Here is a 17,486-nt window from a genome sequence, read left to right on the forward strand (position 1 = left end):
GTTAGAGTGTGTTGGATGAGTGATGTTGGTTGATACGTGGCTGCTTGGTGATATCATTGGTTTGTGATGAGGAGGCGAACGAGTAACAGGCATTCCTGAATCCGATTTTTGCTGTAGAATATCATCACTTTGTTTTGTGCTTTTTTTTGCAACAAAAGCTAACACCTCGTCGCATCTTTAGATGCATGTCACCATTCCCAAATCGAAAATGTCAACCAGATATAATTGCCAGCCTTTTTCGATGCTCCTGTACAGGACAATATATGTTCGTGGCGTATTTGTCGAGTCTCCCTCTCGCATTTGCTAATCTAGACGATGTCATTTGCAAACATACGAATTGTGTATGTTGGATTGAATCATTCAAGTAGGACTTCAGTCATATTACGATTTTCCGGGTCTTGATGGTACCATGTTGTTGGGAAGGGTGACAAAAAATGCTGAAGGTAACGTCGTCATGCACAACGAGCTTATTGCAAGTGACATAAGTATTAGACGCACCAATTTGGTTCAATTCTACAGAAACGGATTTTCTTTTCTCTCCATTTTGAAGGACCTTGACCAACATGCAAATTACATTCTAGTAGATCAAGCTGAAGGAGCCATAACAAAACAATACGTGGGCAAATGAAGACTAATTATCAAATGTATACATCTTAATCTTAAACGTGAGTCATCTCGAGTGGAAGAACATTACGCTGAATTCATGTTGCAGACTTTACTCAAGTTTTTTGTAGCATCTTCTAAACGTTTCAATCTTTTATGGATGCCCAACTCGATGTCACAGGATGCAGGAATTTCAAAGGATCAATTGACAATTATGGGCCTGTTGAAACTATAAATGGAAAAAACATGTATGTTCCTGAAGGTGGTTGTCTGCAAGTAAGCTTGGTGAATGTTGTTCGCAGAAAAAACCCATCTGTCGGTTCAATCGAATTGCATCATTGTTTGGGATGCTTCACCATTTTCTTCCTCTTCTTCACCTTCACTTGGAGCGTTTTCAACACGTTCTGCACAGTCATAGCTTGACCAAGATAGAATTGTACAAATCGCATGTTGGTGTCTTGCTGACGTTGCTGGTGGAAGAGAGAGGTTTGAAGAGGAGAGAGAAGGAGGGGAAGGAGGTTTAGTTGGAACCAGTATTGTAATGTGATTGATGTTTTTCTTGGGTGTTTAATGTAGTTACATCAACTGGCCAAAGTAAATTCGTAATAGTATTCTATGGTTTCTACAGATTACGCCTTACGCGTTGAACGATGAGAAATTAGTGTGCTGCTTTATATAGAGATTGTTTGATTGTTTCTACCCATTTCCTGCCATTCCTTTGACCTCACTTATGAAATCTGAAATCCCAACACCTACAACCACGTTAACCAAAAATGGACGAACGGAAAGAAAAGCAAGTAAATGGCCTGATCAGAGAGGTGTGTATCATGCTCGATCAGCTAGATCTACTCTGGAACTGCTATTGTCTTAATTGGCATCTCATTCACTTTCATTTTAATTAGTTTCTGGCATATGGAGAATATACAGGCACGCTATCCTCTTTCGATGCGGAGTGCTTAAAGCATGATCGGGCGCCTATTAAATTGGTCAATGATGCCGATGGGGACAAGAGGAATGAGAGGGTAGAGGTATGTTGTTTGGTCATTTGCTGGTGTTTGTTGAAATGCTAGAGATTTGATGGATTGCTGCTACTAAGATATACAGACGAAGAGAGATGATGTGTGCTATCATCCACTTCTCCTGCCGGTCCTTTTTTGCTGATCTTTTTCACATTTCTAGAATCAGCTGATAACATCATTCCGACAAGGCGACAACCAGACCTTTACCTCCTACTTCAACCAAGTCCTCCCTCCCTCCACACGCACAACAGATCCCGTCTCCCAAAAACTCGAATTCATGCTCGCAATCCATTTCGCAGTCTACCCAATAAACCCATGCATGGAATCCTCCCAGAAAGCGAAGTACAATCCACAGCAAAACATGGATGATTTCAAAGTATTCTTAGAGAAACGAGGATCAGAGATTGCGAAAATCTCACCTAGTGTTTCTAGCCAGTTTTTACCATTCTTTGCATTGCCTTATATACCGGATCCGACAAGACATCCTGGCTTTCAGGAGGTTTTTGATGTGAGGTGGACGCAGGAGCTGGAGGCGAGGTGGTTGGGAGCTGTGAGAGCCAGTTTCAAGGCTGAACTGCCGAGGATTGTCAAGTTTTTGGATAATTTGGTGAGTGCGATGTGATGTGGCGTGTCATTGCTACTGCTACGTGCGCGCTTTTTTTCATCTGTAAGACTGAGACAACTTGGATAACAATAGGATGCTAGGCCAATAGAAGAATCACGAGCCCAAACAAAACAAATCCACGAACTCGAATCACAAATACATCAACTTGAAGATCGTCACCGTCACAATTCGGTTAGGCAGCGAGAGCTACAGAATGATCATCATAATTTAATAGCCATTGCTAGTGAGCTTGTGCAGGCACTTGCTGCGTGTATTAATGGCGAACAGGTATGCATGCAGTCTCGGCTCGTGGGGGGGTTTTTTGTTTAAGAGAAATCGTCGGGACTGATACCGAAATTCTTCTCTAGATCACATCATCATATCTAACTAATATCTGTGATCGGCTTGTGGAACTTAAACATAATCATCGGATACTGGATCAGGCTGCGAAGGCTGCTCAGTTGCCACCGTAAGCATCCTCTCATTCCTCTGCAACTTTTTTTGCGTAGTTGGTTGACAAAGTATATCTGTAGACCTGCACCAGTAAAGTCACGAATGCCACCAAAACGAAGCACAAATCTTGTACTTGATGGACAATTGGATTATTCTGCTTTACATCGAGATTTGGCGGAAGAGTCTTTTGATCGTGATAGAAAGCGAGAGCTTGTTCTTCAAGCGCTGAGACTGGTAAAAGATTACCGCCGTCAATGATTGCGATACAGATACGAAATAATCCTGACTTTTTTTGGTGTTGTGTATAGAGACTAACAACTGCGCCAGACGCAAGAACAAGACAAACGACTTTATTAACATTTGTGCATGCTGATTTTTTGGGTCTTGGAAGGGGCTCTGTGGTAAAACAAAAAATCACTTACGTTCACAAAAAAGAGGTCACTAATTCAAAAGCATTAGGCGCTACCTTTGGGTCTACTCAAATCTTCTCATACACGGGGACAGTTTGCAAGACTGTTGAATGCTATATCGTCTGGATGTACAGGACGCTCGTATTTACTTTCTGGTCTCGGCGCATTGGTTGTGCCTGTATCTGATGCGTTGCAGAGAGAAGGAGCGGATTCGCCTTCTGGCAAGAATCTTCTGGGGACTTTGCAGAAGCTTAGTTTGAGGTAGTTTTTGCTACCATGCTCCCTCAAAGCCATTCAACAACTCTTATCACTCTTATGCTATGCTTCTTATTAGACGTGGAGCACAAACAGCAATGATAAAAGCCGGCTTAATCCAGTTCCTTTTGCCAGTACTATCATCACCTCATCTTCTGAGCGAATATGCTCTCGAATACGCTTCTGCACTCCTCATGAACCTGCTCCTACGAACGGCAGGTCGACAACAAACAATCGAACAACCTGATTTAATTCTCTCTGTTTTGGAAGGACTTGTACGAATACCAAATCCTGAAGTCAAGACATATGCTAATGGAGCGCTGTATTCTGTATTGAGTGAGCCCAAGATTCGAAGACGGGCGCAACAGCTGGGAGTCGGTGAATTGCTTGTTGAGATTCGAGGGCATTGTGATGCTTATTTGGCGAAACAGGTTGATTATGTGCTTGGGCAGCTTGATTCTAGTAAGTCTCGTGCGATGAGAGTTATCGCGTGTTTGAGGATAAGAGCTTTAAATCTTTTCGTTTTTTGTTTCACAGAGGAAAATCCACCCATTTCGGATACGGTTTCTGAAGATGGTCAAGATGAAGATTATGAGGATGATAATGTAGGAACTAAATCACTCGTTCGTGACCTCTTTGTTTGAAGTTGAGTTTTTTGTCTGTGTTTAGGAGCAAAACGAGGTTGGCGAAGAAGACCTGAATGATGACTTGTTAAACTTACCGAATGATGTGGTTATTGGTGATGAGCTACTGACGCAGAGATATACCCTAAATGGCAAACCACCTACGGTGGTCAAGAATGTCATGAATCCTGGTGGAATGGTTCGGACTGCTGATGTTGCTCATATTGAGGTACCCAAAAAAGCGGGGTTTAATGGCGACGTATATATTTCTGACCTTATATATATTAGAACAACTCTGCACTGGATTTACGACGTCCCCGAACACCATCACGAAACTCTACGCGACCTTCCACGCCGGCATCATCAAGACCATCAACATCTGCCGGCAAACCTGGTGTTACAACACTTGGTAGTGGTGGTATACGACGTAGTGCATCATCTGTATCAGGCTTCCCTGTCAGAGTGGTTGATAATGGTCCAGATGACGTGCCACCGGTTGGACATGGTTTGATTCCGAGGTCATCGAGAGATGCGCTGGAATTCAAGTATGCTAAACGAGAGGAGAAGAGGAGTGATGGTGCTAGTGGTGGTCATAATGAAGGGTATGAATAATTGCAGTGATGGTGTCTTTTTTCTTGCTGACCTGGAATTCTTGAATGTTTAGGCACGATGAAGAAACAACTGGATTCTCCACTCGACAAATGATTGCTAGGACACCATTGTCTAATAATTCAGTGGCTTCGCTTGTTGCCTCATAAACCAACGGTTGTAAAGGGGTCAGGACGCCGTTTGGAAAAATAGACAAGTCAATGGCGTTTGATGTGGATTTTTTGTCAGTTTGGAGAAAATGCAAAAGAGGAAAGACACATCCAAGTGCAAGTGTATTGAAGTTTAAACGATGCAAAGATATGAATGAATGGACCCAAAGTACACCGCTCGTGCTCCGATGAAATGCGATAGTTATAATTTATACTGTTTTATTGTTTGAAAAGAGGACGATAATAATATTCAATAACAAACAAAAATCAAGAGAAAGTATTTCCTTTTAGTAGTCACATAGTTCATATAGCTCACACAGTACTTTGTTAAGCTGGTACACAGGCGTTCGCCGCGTTTGACCATAGCTTGGTCATCACGTAAGTTCGAGCTACATCAAAAATAGAAGATTTAATTACTTTTCTTCAACTATGACCAACGAAAAAGCGTTCAAAACTTACTACCATCAGCAGTGGGTGATTTGACAGCATAGTTTTGACAAATGTCGCCGATTTCCATTCCATTGAAAGTGCCAGCCGTATCCACGAAGAAGCCTGGTTTGGTAGTGTTGAGATTAGGGAAGGTATCAGTGAACAATTCCGCAAGCTCATGGCCAAGAGTCAGGGTTGTAGCTAGTGTTGACGGGGCGTGGTTAGATTGCGAGGTTTTCTGGAGGTAAAAATGTACATCGCTACCTTGGAAAGGGTCAAGTCCTCCGGACGCGCCAGTAGCATGGCAACCTTGTGAGATTGAAAATGAGTAAGAACCTGACGTGGTCGGGTTGCGACGTCCGGAAAGCCGTCACAAATTTTGACCAACATAGAATTTATCACTGATTAATCTTGATTAATTCTTGTCTCATGACTCACCAACGTTACAAGGCCATCCAGTAAACGACGGTAGAACAGCGTAGGCTACCATACTGATGGATGAATATATGAGATCGAGTCATTGTATCTCAGAATGAAGCTACTCAAACATACTTGGTTGTTCCGGTAGTCTAAAAGCAGCATCCATGAACACGAAATCGGTTAATCTCTGAAAGCAGAATCATGAAACATCGAAAATTACCATATGAACACCACAGAAATCTATTGTAGACAGAAGGAAGTCAGCAAACAGAGGAGAATTAAAGAGCAGGCCCATAAGCCCCAAAGTTGCTTACCAACACACGTAGAAGCAGTCTGTTGTTTCCCTTGATAAATGGAGCTCATTGCCATTCCCATATCCGGTGCAAGCATAACTACAATGAATGGGTGTGTGTAAGCCCATTCGAACCGAAGCGAATGGTATCAAGAAAAGAATTACAACGAGATTACATATTATGATATCACTTGTAGTGAATTTGGTTCCAGCAAATGTACTAGCAATATATTTATCAATGTCGGCGGTTTGGAGCGTGCCAGACGTTACATTCCATTGCTTGTTGGTGACGCCAGCAACACCGGTGATGGAGGCCTTGGCTTGAGTAGAATACTGGGGCATTACGGACCAGAATGATGTTATTTGTGGCAAGTCCGTAAGGAACTGCGTTACGTTGGCTTGAAAAGCTGGATCAGGCGGAGCAGATCCCACATAGACGACTTGGAAGTTGACGTTTCCAGAAGTCAATTGACCTAAATAATGGGGTTGGATAAGGTGTTTTTCAAACCATCTCAAGGCCCCTTAATAATGTGAAGACTAAAAGCCAGCAAAAAGATACTTACCGCCATGATAAGCTAGCTTGACATTTGTGGGAGGAGCCGGGGCCGCGGCTGTAGCGAACGTGCTCACTCCCGCATATCCCTCTTCCTGTTGTGGAGCCAAGTTGATATTGGTATTTCGAGACTCGACACGAAGAAGGGAGGAGAGCAGACCCAAAATCAAAGATATAGTGGCCTTCATGATAGGAGCAGGTGTATACAATCTACTTCGGACACATCACGTAAAGAGAGACAAGATAGTGAGTTATTGAGTCGTCGTCTTCTCGTTGCGGCTATAGCTACTTTTACCACTACGAAATATTGAGAGAGACCAACGAACGAAGGTCAAGGAGAGAGCACTGGGATCGTTCGTGAAGCAAGGTATAGTTCGTCTACGGTGCGCTATACACCTTTTCCAATGAGTTCAAGGCTTTTCTTTGTGAATGAGATGTTTGGAGACGCAAGGAGACCAAACAGAGTCCTCTTCATCGAAGAAAATCACACTTATACTGATTCTATAAAAAAACGTGACAAAACGCGTTGTGTACCTTTTTTTAAGGCGATCGGTATAGAGTCTTACCACTTTTACATCAGAACAGAAGGAAATCAGTTAAGGATTCGGTTTATTCTATGTCCCAGTATCCTAAGCAGACAACTTATTATTACTTTTAGATGCTCGTATATATCGACGGCAAAAGGCAAAATAAGGCATGTTATAAATTGCATTGACTTTGCAAAGGGTATGTATTCCTTAAGAAACATAATGATATGAAATAACCTCAAAACGACCATCACGAAACTCTTCTGAAAACACACAGAATTGCCACTTTATGCCGGTACACATGCATTTGCACTGTTGCTCCACAATTTGGTCATAACGTATGAGCGTGCTATACCGACAAGCACAGTATTAGGTTCACCTCGAAAACTAACAAGAACGAGATTCAAAAGTTTACCACCATCAGCAGTCGCTGACTTCACAGCATAGTTTTGACAGATATCACCAATTTCCTGTCCTTGATAAGTGCCTGGAGTATCAACAAAGAACCCGGGTTTGGTGGTGTTGAGGTTCACGAAGGTATCGGTAAACATTTCAGCAAGTTCGTGGCTGAGAGTCAGAGTTGTGGCTGGTATTGAGGAGGTTAGTATGGGAAGGTAAATGTGTTGGGGGAATCTGGACAAACAAGTATCATCGGATTTTGAGTTACCTTGGAATGGATCAAGACCTCCAGAGGCCGCTGTGCATGACAGCCCTTTAGATTGAGAATCGTTTAGCACTTCATTTGTGCCTCGAAATACATAACCGGAAATTGTTGCAATTTCAGAACGGAAAGTCATGACCAACTTTGAATGAACCTTGGACTCATTCCAAGATATTTAACTCACCAACGTTACAAGGCCATCCTGTAAAGCTAGGTATTACAGCATACGGTACGATACTAATAGAAAAAAATTGTGAGATTTTCTCATACTTTGTACGAAATATATGACGCAACATATTTGTTTGTTGTACTAGTCTAGTAGCAGCAGTTGAAACAAGATGTGCGTTAGTCCTCCAAATCAGGATCATGAGACATCAAGTTAGATAATTCCCATATGAACACCACAAAAATCTGTTGTATGCAAAACGTAAATCAGTAAACAAAAGCAAGACAAACGGGCATAGCATCCTTTAAAAACGTACCGACACACGTGGCCTGAAATTGTTGCTGTTCTCCTTCATAGCCTGCGTCCATTACCATTCCCATCATCGGTGCCAGCATAACTAGTAGAGGAATCGATAAAATGTAAGCCCAAATCGAACGATATCATCGGAACAGAACGAAGAAATAAATGCTATATAGTCTCACATATCAAAACATCACTAGCCGTAAACTTGGTCCCAGCAAACGTAGTAGCCACATATTTATCAATATCAGCCGTTTGGAGCGTTCCACTGCAGGCTAGTGACGTTGGCGACGCCAGTCAAATTGGCTTTAGCTTGGATGAATATTGTGGCAGGACAGACCAGTAGGTTGGTATTTTTGGTAGATCCTGGAGCCATTGTGTCATATTGGCTTGAAACGCTGGATCTTTGGGGGGGGGGGGGGGTTGGTCCGGTGTAGATGACTTGAATGTTGAGGTTTCCGGATGCTATGGGCCTAGATAAGGGAATGATGGTTGGATGAACATGACCGTGACTGTGACAAGTCTCTGGGGTAGAATGCAAAATTGCAAACTTACCACCATGATACGCCAGCTTAACATTTCTAGGTGGCGGCGGCGCCGTACCATTAGCTTTGGCATGCGTGTTTACTCCAGAATTTGTTGCGTTTGGGTCTTGTTGGATTTTATATGGGTTTTTCGAGCACTGGCTCACTGGCTGAAATGACAAACGAGGAAGCTAGTACCACAAGAGGTAAACAGGCCTTCATGATGTTTCTGCGATGTTTATGTTGATTCAAACGCGAATTCAGATGCGATTTGAAGGCCGAAAAGATTCGAGTTTCTTCAATGAGTGGTAATACCAGTTACTGGTGTTTGGACGCAACGGCGGTTTGCACACCTGAATGTACTCGGGATACTGAAGTGCACATGGAACCGATTTATCAGTATCAGGACGAGTCGGAAATGACTTAGTCGATTGCGATCGATACACATTCCACCGACCTTTGCTCGAAAGCCCTGTTCATGAATAATAACCAACAACTGACACGGGTGAACCTGCTAGGCTATATTAGGCAAAACACACGCGGCTACTTGAATGCAACGTGTATGTATACTATGAATGCGAATAACACTTACAAAACATACTGACTATGGAATAAACTTGCTGCTACCATCAAATCCAGCATGATGGAACTCTTCTTCATCATCCTCATCATGTCCATCTTCACCAAAAACAGCCTCTAGTTCCTCATCTTCATCATTGAGAATCTTGAACTCGTATGAGTCACTGTTACCAACAATACCACCGCTACCGCCATTTCTAGTAATCCATCGATGCCGTCTCTTCCATATAGCCACGCCAGCCCATCCGATCAATCCAATGACTAGAATTGAAAATGCAGCTAGAACCCATCCAGATATGGATGATGATGACGGTGATGTTATTGGTTTGTCTGATATTGGCGACGTTATCGGTTCTATTGTTGATGTAGGAGTTGCTCCGAATAGTGATGGTATGGATGTTGACGTGGGCGATGGTAGGATTGTGGAGGAGGAGTTGATGTGTTCACCCCATAGTTTCAAGTACCATGAATGCCATATGCCTGTATTGGCAGGGTTGACTTGATCTATAACTGTTAGTGTCCATTGTCCCAACGGAGGTTCATCCCTATTCAAGAGGGATTAGGCCGAGTGTTAGCGTCTGGCATAGCAGGACATTGGAAGGAGAAAAAAAACAAGTGACGATAGCCCAAAAATGAAGATAGCCCAAACAATCCTCACGATTTTCCTGACATCAATACCACAAAATACAAACACTCTTTGTGAAAACAAACCCATGAAACTTACCAGTGCTTAACAGTCATAAAGGTCCAATTCTTAAACCCAGCATTACTAACATCTCCACTCCTCCTCTCTGCCAAATACGACACAATCTTATTCGGAGAAGTCAGCTTAGCTTCTACCTCTCCTCGTTTACTATGTGAAATACTAACTACAACTTGTACATGCTCAATCCGTAAGAGGCCGGCCTCTTTTATGAGTGCGTCATCAATGGTTATGGTATTCGACACTCCAGCCTGGTCTTGTGGAAGATTTAGCTCAATCCATGAGACTGGTGATGTCAAGATGGTGTTTGGTCCGACATTCTTCCACGTTTTGGCCATTTGAACGATTCTATTTGCGTCTAGTTTACCAAAACCGAATTTGGTGGCGTATTTGCGATCTGGGTGGTATGATGGTTGCCAGTCTGGATAGGTGAGATTAAATGGGGTTGCGGCGTTTACTATTAGATATTGTACATCTCTCCAGGTGAGGTCTGGTCGAATTTCTAGTACTAGAGCTAGTACTCCTGATACTATGGGAGCTGCTGCTGAAGTTCCTCCATGAGAGCCAGAGCATTGTCCATTTCCCTTGTCAGTCGTGTACTATATGAAGAGTGACAAAGTAAGAAGAGGAGCTGAATGACAATGTCCGATGAGCAAAAAAGAGGGAACGCTACACAAAAAACGCGATTTGTTTCTCACGAATGACCCAAGATCAAACCTAATAAAAAGCTTACTATAAAACTACCAGCTCCCGAACTGTACATAGACACCAATACAGCCGTACAAGCTTCAGAGTACGCCGGATGCCCATTCGTCCGATCAATAGCAGCCACAGTTATAGAATAAGGACTATTAGCATATCCATCAAAATTACTAGAAACGAAATCATTTGTAAGATAGGGGGTTGATGCAGAAGTTGTGAGATTGAGCAACACAAAAGGGAACCGGAGCAAGAAAGCGGATTCCCGTGGATGATGTATGTTTGCATACCAAGTATCATGAGCACCTCCCCCGTTGCCTGATGCAAATACATATAGTGAACCTAGACCTTTACGACCCTTTTCTATAGCTTGTTGAAAGGCTGCTGCAACGAGAGGGCCGGGTCCGTCTACAGTTCGTCCATCATCTGATGGACCCCAACTACATGAATAAATGTCGTTGACATTCATGGCATAGTTTACGGCAGCAGCTTCTTGTGCTTCCGTCAGATCGGCAGATAGTATTCTTACACCTAATGATGAGCAATTACGTGTGTAAGAGATCTACGTGCAAAAAAAACCCTGCGGACTTTTGGATACGAAGAACACTGATATTTCTTCTGGCGCCGCCCATCCGATTGGTCGAATCCACTTCTTCATAATAGATTCAGAAACTGGCTTCTGCGACAAGCATGACCGCCAACAGAAGCAAAAAATGGAGCTATCTTCTTAAAATATCTCCAACCGATCCACACAACATCCCCCATCCGTATGCCGTTCACATACCTGAAATTTGAGCATTGTAAGCTACACCGATGCCACACATGTTATTACGAACTGCGGCAATCTCTCCAGCAATTCTAGTTCCATGACGATCATCACCGAGTTTTGGAGTTGGTAGTGGTTCATTGTCATTGAAATCGTATGATCCAGCTGCGTTCTAAATGATTTGGATGCTGGCTGAGTACATGGGTACACGAGGCAAAATAAAACCAGCTCCAGCACCGCAGCATAGCTTACAAAGTTTGCTTTCAGATCATCATGTTCGTAATCCAGGCCATCATCTAGTACACAAACAACACTTCCGTTTCCAGAGATGCCTTCATCCCAAACAGGAGATATGTTGATGTCGTTAGAGAGCTGATCTCGATTGAACTAGATTACAGAGTGGATTCAGCAAGGATTGCGAAAATGCGACCAATGCGATAAACAAGGGCACACGTACAAGATGCCACTGGTTGGCTAGCCCCGGATCATGAATAGCGAGACGATCTGTGACATTTTCAAACATGGCGAGCTCCGGACTAGGAGCACTAGTGTCGAGCAGGCCCCCAGATCTCTTGTATCTCCTTCTCGGTATCTGTTCCTGCGCCCAGGAAACATGAGGATGCTGTATTAGCGTATCGGTGATTTCCTCCATGTGTATCTGCTGCTGTTCCTGTCGTCGTATTCTGTGATTTGTTGATGCTTCGGCCGACGACCACACATGCTCCTTCCCTTTTGGCATTGAGAGAAGGTAGTGACGAGGTAATTCCCCTATTCTGGTTAGGAGAGTGCATCCAGAATGAAGGGCGACCTGCTTTGCCTTGCTGCGATATAGCTCTTCATGGTCATCATCGCTGCCACTCTCAGAATGCACTTCGATGGCATGGTAGTAGTAATTGTCGTGATCCAAGATGGGAAAGTCGGCTGCATTCACACTACTATGTATAAATATGAGAACCCATGCGCCAATCCACACCGCATTTAACCGCATCCTGGAAAAGATCAACCTTATAAAGTGTTGATGAGTTTGGAGTGAATGAGGTGATGAAAAGTCACTGTTACTCGTAGCTGTCAAGTAAAAGAGAGGCCGTAATTGTATATTATACACCTAAATCACGTATTTTCGTACTATATTTACGTGATTGTTCCTGTTTGGTGGTGATCTTGCCGAAAATATAGTATCCAACTTTTTGAATCGCAGTATAGAGCTAGAGCGAGGAGTATAACGGAGCCGATGAGGATCTGGGCATAACGTACATAGAATATTAACTTAAAACATTAGTAATTCATGGTATGTCCAATAACCTGCTAGTCATTGTCCTTTCTCCAGAACATAAAACTGACATTACGTTGATGCACATTACATTGAACTGACTATACGGTTATTATCTACTAGGATGTACCGGCTCTAGTCCTTGAATTCTTCCTCAATCCACACACGCTGCCGGATAGGAAAGCCTACATTGAACAGACATTGACTGAATTCAAGTCGAGACCAGATGCGTACAGGCTCGCCCTCCCATTTCTCGCTGACACGACAGATCCACATGTTGCATGGTTTGGTCTGTCAGTTTATGAGGTATATTCTCCAGATAGACTTGGTCTCCCGTGTAGAACCTCGAAAACCACGCACTTTGCTGATCGCCTCCTGAGCTTAATCGGGTACCTCCATGTATTAATGTTCACACACCCCGTAGGGATGTGTAAGCAAATGGAGTCAAATCGATGCTGGAGAGAGAAGAGAACTGAGGTCCTTGTTTTGGAACAAGCTCACATCAAACCACAATACTATGCCACCCTTTCTTCTCAACAAGGTGACGATGACTTTGATTCTATAGATTCTATCAAAGCCTGACGTTTGTTTCTTACCACAGATGGTCAAATTGGTCGTCGATATCGCCAAACAAGAGTTCCCAAACGAAGATCCTGATTTCTTTGTAAACATATACGCATTGCAATTACCATCCTTGTCGTTATGTCTTACAATGCTGAAAATTGTCGCTGAAGAGTTCTCGCAATCAGGAAGACGTATGTCGACATCACGTAGAGCAAATTAATGGTTTTTGCTTATGCCAATAATCACTTTTAGAAGACGTACCAGCAGCTCGAAAAAGAGAGTTAGATATCTTGCTAAAACAGCAGGTGTCAAACATACTAGCTATAGCTGTAGACGTGTTAGCTCGTATATATCAGTCACTTCTTGTGTCATCATCTACAAGCACACCAGCTGGCTCACCATCCGAAGCCGCATTTGCCGGTGGAATGAGTCTGTACAGCCCGCTCAAACTGCCAGACGGCACATCATTCCCTCATGTCGGTATATCTCCTACACGACCACGAAATTCACCATACGGCCACGACATGTTTGTCCATGGTGGTAGAATATCATCAGAGAACGCCACCACTTCAGGACTTGCTCTTGAAGTTATACAAACCCTATTTGCATTCATACCACTTGAACAGAGTACAAGCACATATTTACCTAATACCATGGACATGCTGTTTAAATTCTCGCAGTTGAATGATGATTCGACGGTAGCATTAGGAACTTTGGCTATTGCATGCTTGAATGAATTGATGGCTAGGAATTATGTACCTCCTGGTCCTTTTGTGGATTTCTTGTTGAACGTGTCTGTACAGATGTGTGAATTGATGAGGTTTCTGACGGATGAGTCACCATTATCTACTGCTCCGAGATTGGCCGATGTAGATGAGGCGTGAGTCAATTGATTATCTCTAGGTGGTATTAGGGGTTTGACGTTGGAATCTTTTTACTCTTTTGGATAGGTACAAGAGCAAATGCATAGAATTCATACAGTACTTTATGTCACAACACTTTTCACGAGCTCAAGGACAATTCCCAGTCGAGTCTTTCTTGGAGTTGCTCTTCAAGTTCACCTTTCTCCAGGTGATGTGTTATTACTGACATCGTTGTTTTGCTCCTGTTGACTGACAGCAATACAAATTTTACTAGACTTCAGCCGATGGATTCCAAGCCTGTCTGAAGATATGGGATGTCTTTCTGGACTTTCTAGCCACGCAGAAAGAGAATGCATCCGCTACCAGGCAAGCAAAAAAATATATATTTTGGAATGAATGCTCAGCGCCTGATAACACCCATCTCCAACTCAGTAGGTACCAAGAGTGCGTACATAGCCTCATACGAGCCATAACGAAACGATGCCGGCATTCTGAAAATGCTGAAGAACTAGAAGAATTATCAGAACGGGTTGAGACTGATGAACTTGGACAGTCAGCTACTGCTTTAGATGTGTTTAGGAATAATTGTGTGGATCTCGTAGTCAAGGCAGCTGATTTATATCCAGTCTATGTATTGCAGTACTTTTATTCGTTGTTGGAGTCGGATATGACTGCTGTTGCAGCTCAAAATCTCAAACCTGGTGAGCATCTTGTAGCAAAAAAAAAAAAAGAAAAGAAACCGTAACGTACTTCTATTGACGTTGTTTTCTGTCATTTAGATGCGATGTGTACGACAATCAAAGATTTGACGACCATCAGTATCTTTTTCGGAAGACTAGCACCTCTATTCACATCCAATGTCGAAGTGGCTAGTAGTGTGACAGTCATCTTTGACAAGTTGCTTGGTCTACTGCAACAGGTTCAACCACTTGCTAATACTGGTGGCGTTGTAGGAAGCGTTGCAACTGATCTGTAAGTATAATCGTTACCTCTGTAGTCAGCTTGTGCTGATTTTTTGGATCCCTCTCATAGGGAAAAACAACTCTTCCAAATGCTGGTACTGAATATACATTGGATTGCAATGGTGAATGCTATGACGAGAGATAATGCTGAAAAGGCATCACAGTTTAAGGATTTTGTCGTGAGAATGGTGTCGCTGAGTTTGATTTCGTTGGGACAGCAGGTAAGCACAAAAACAGCCCTTACCATATCAAGATACACGCTATAAACTGTTCTCAATAGTCGCCTGATGTTGCATACTCTGGTTCATCATTTATGATATCCCTGACGAGAACAGTCAAACCTGACATTGGAGAGACACCGGTTATGGTTGATTTAATACGGAATGTGCATGTACAGAGTCTCCCGTACAGGACGGATGTCTTGAGGAATGTGTATACTTTTATTACCAAGTATGTGTCCTTATGCTGCTCTTGATGATTTGCAATCCATTTGTTTTAATAGCCACTTTTTATAGCTTATTCACATTATCACAATCAATCAAACCTGATGAGAGTGAATGGACTGCACGAGCAGGAATGTTTCGAAGTTTTTGTGGTGGATTTGTTGTTGCTTTGATGAGTGAGAATGGGCAGGTGTTAGGTGAGAACTGACCTGTTTCGTCAATGCTGTTTTCATCGATAGACGTTTTTCTTCTCTCATCTAGACAAGACTCGAGTAATACATTCTCTGAATTGTCTATGTGGAGTCTTCCAATCCGTGAAAGATGCACAGACGCTATCAAAGAATGTTGCATTGGAAGGTGTTGGTGTCTTGATACCGCATCTTCCTGGTCTGGTGTCGATGTACTCGAATGATATGGGTTGAGTATTTCGATTGATTTTGGTAGTTTTTTTGCTCACGCTGACTGCTTTGGTTGTTAGATGTGTTACCAACGCTTCTGGAGACCGTTCTCATGCTGTTCCAATCTCTATCGAAACAATTATTACGGCTAGATAATGCAAATGGAATGGCTGCTATCATACAAGCTGTGTTGCAACAAGCTGCCAATATGTCAACCAGTACTTCGAATGCTATTGTTGGCGAAGTTGTGACGAGGTGAGGCAAAAATAGGGGACTCAAGACCAGTGCCCACAATTGTCTAACAAGATTATCTCGCCAAGTTTGTGTCTTCTCTTCACAACTATAGTAGAAGACTCTTCAAAAGTCACCATCCGATTCTTACCAGACATTATTGCATCCGTTGTATATACCATACATCCAAAGTACTTGACCTCAGATGTGAGTTTGCGGCTGCCCTAGTATTGCTCAGTTCGTCTTGTCCTCCTTTTTGGCTCTGCGTCTAATTCCAACCCGTTCTTATTGTAGATTGACGCATTAGCACCAGCACGAACAGCATTCTACGACCTTGTATATAAAATATTGCTCGTACATTGGAGATACTTTTTCGGAAGTCAAGTTAATCGCATGTTGGGGAAGAGTGAGGAGGAGTCCAAGCATCGAGGAGAATTCATGGCACTTGTCCAGGTGTGTTGATGACTAGTTTACCAATTTTTCTTTTACTCTTCAAAGTCGAAGAGTGGAGACTCATGCCCTTATTTATCAGATCATTGCAGAATCATTCAAACATTCAGACATCTCTGTATTCAAACAGAATTTGAGTGTTTTGGAGTCGTTGAATGATAAATGTCAGTTATACGCCAAGGTATCCAAACTCATTTACTCTTCTGTGACGCTAAAAAATCATTGCCTCCCGATTTCAAATTCTACCGTCATTCTGTTTAGATTCGTGACGACGCTCTTGTACCCTTCCAACACCTGTTTCTTACAATGTTAATCTCCAAAAGCCATGACTTTTTACGGGAAGACGTGATCACGCAAGTCCTATCACACATGATATTAACGGACTTGGCCATGTTTCAGAGTACAACCATCCCACAATTTGTGAATCAGCATTGTGGGAGGATGAGGAGGGAGGATCAGGAAGTGTTGGGAGGGTATTTGGTTGCTATTCGTGTGAGTTGTGCTGCATTCTTGACATGAGGCTAAGACATGAGGCTAGCTAGTTTTCGGGACACTTAAGTGATTTTTTTCTCTTAGGATGCTCATAGTTGCATGGACAATTTGAATTTGCTTGTGAATGATTATGCTTACTTTGCTAGCCGATAACGGCAAAAATCACTCGTTTTCAAAAATAGATTGCTTTGTTGTGGTGATATTTGTGTTTCCTTTGAGGTTTCAGAGTCGAAGATTTCGTGTAGAATCCAAGGTTTCGAGTTCGTTACACTTGGTGTGGGTCTGTGAAAGGTCAAGCATAGCCTCGTTTTGGACCTTGGCAATTGAAACGGGGCCAACAGCCCGCTCACACATAGATCGTCGCAGATTCATTTCTTGCACTGCGGGTCCTTAATGCAATGTATAGTGACCCAAAATCGCCTGAAAACGAAGTAGCCCTATAGCTGCGCGCCAATTTACTGTACATTTT

At 42.8% G+C, this 17,486-nt stretch overlaps 4 protein-coding genes across 4 annotated transcripts; 2 read left to right on the forward strand and 2 right to left on the reverse strand.

Moving 5' to 3' along the window:
• Positions 1-1,376: 1,376 nt before the first annotated feature.
• Positions 1,377-4,725, forward strand: SmJEL517_g05140 (uncharacterized protein; the record flags this gene model as incomplete). The annotated part of the gene is made up of 13 exons (XM_031171067.1): positions 1,377-1,421; positions 1,506-1,631; positions 1,783-2,229; positions 2,320-2,514; positions 2,595-2,695; positions 2,760-2,913; positions 2,988-3,080; positions 3,139-3,350; positions 3,424-3,806; positions 3,882-3,949; positions 4,014-4,196; positions 4,256-4,569; positions 4,632-4,725. 13 exons carry the CDS (start codon positions 1,377-1,379, stop codon positions 4,723-4,725), a joined length of 2,415 nt encoding a protein of 804 aa, XP_031022963.1.
• A 448-nt stretch (positions 4,726-5,173) lies between these two features.
• SmJEL517_g05141 (uncharacterized protein) lies at positions 5,174-6,607 on the reverse strand (the record flags this gene model as incomplete). The annotated part of the gene is made up of 8 exons (XM_031171068.1): positions 5,174-5,355; positions 5,419-5,463; positions 5,593-5,645; positions 5,707-5,723; positions 5,795-5,814; positions 5,889-5,966; positions 6,043-6,339; positions 6,430-6,607. 8 exons carry the CDS (start codon positions 6,605-6,607, stop codon positions 5,174-5,176), a joined length of 870 nt encoding a protein of 289 aa, XP_031022962.1.
• A 626-nt stretch (positions 6,608-7,233) lies between these two features.
• Positions 7,234-12,332, reverse strand: SmJEL517_g05142 (uncharacterized protein; the record flags this gene model as incomplete). The annotated part of the gene is made up of 10 exons (XM_031171069.1): positions 7,234-7,532; positions 7,614-7,658; positions 7,792-7,844; positions 9,203-9,721; positions 9,901-10,478; positions 10,613-10,751; positions 10,869-11,109; positions 11,363-11,516; positions 11,597-11,731; positions 11,802-12,332. The coding sequence occupies 10 exons, from the start codon at positions 12,330-12,332 to the stop codon at positions 7,234-7,236; spliced, it is 2,694 nt and encodes an 897-aa protein (XP_031022965.1).
• A 297-nt stretch (positions 12,333-12,629) lies between these two features.
• SmJEL517_g05143 (uncharacterized protein) lies at positions 12,630-17,170 on the forward strand (the record flags this gene model as incomplete). The annotated part of the gene is made up of 18 exons (XM_031171070.1): positions 12,630-12,632; positions 12,738-12,920; positions 13,039-13,155; positions 13,216-13,369; positions 13,431-14,058; positions 14,129-14,249; positions 14,316-14,742; positions 14,821-15,013; positions 15,074-15,224; positions 15,284-15,453; positions 15,519-15,643; positions 15,708-15,863; positions 15,925-16,099; positions 16,165-16,282; positions 16,370-16,528; positions 16,608-16,706; positions 16,787-17,017; positions 17,102-17,170. 18 exons carry the CDS (start codon positions 12,630-12,632, stop codon positions 17,168-17,170), a joined length of 3,279 nt encoding a protein of 1,092 aa, XP_031022964.1.
• Positions 17,171-17,486: the final 316 nt, after the last annotated feature.

Source organism: Synchytrium microbalum, assembly GCF_006535985.1.
Source record: "Synchytrium microbalum strain JEL517 chromosome Unknown SmJEL517_scf0043, whole genome shotgun sequence".
In the NCBI taxonomy this organism is placed as follows: domain Eukaryota; kingdom Fungi; phylum Chytridiomycota; class Chytridiomycetes; order Synchytriales; family Synchytriaceae; genus Synchytrium; species Synchytrium microbalum.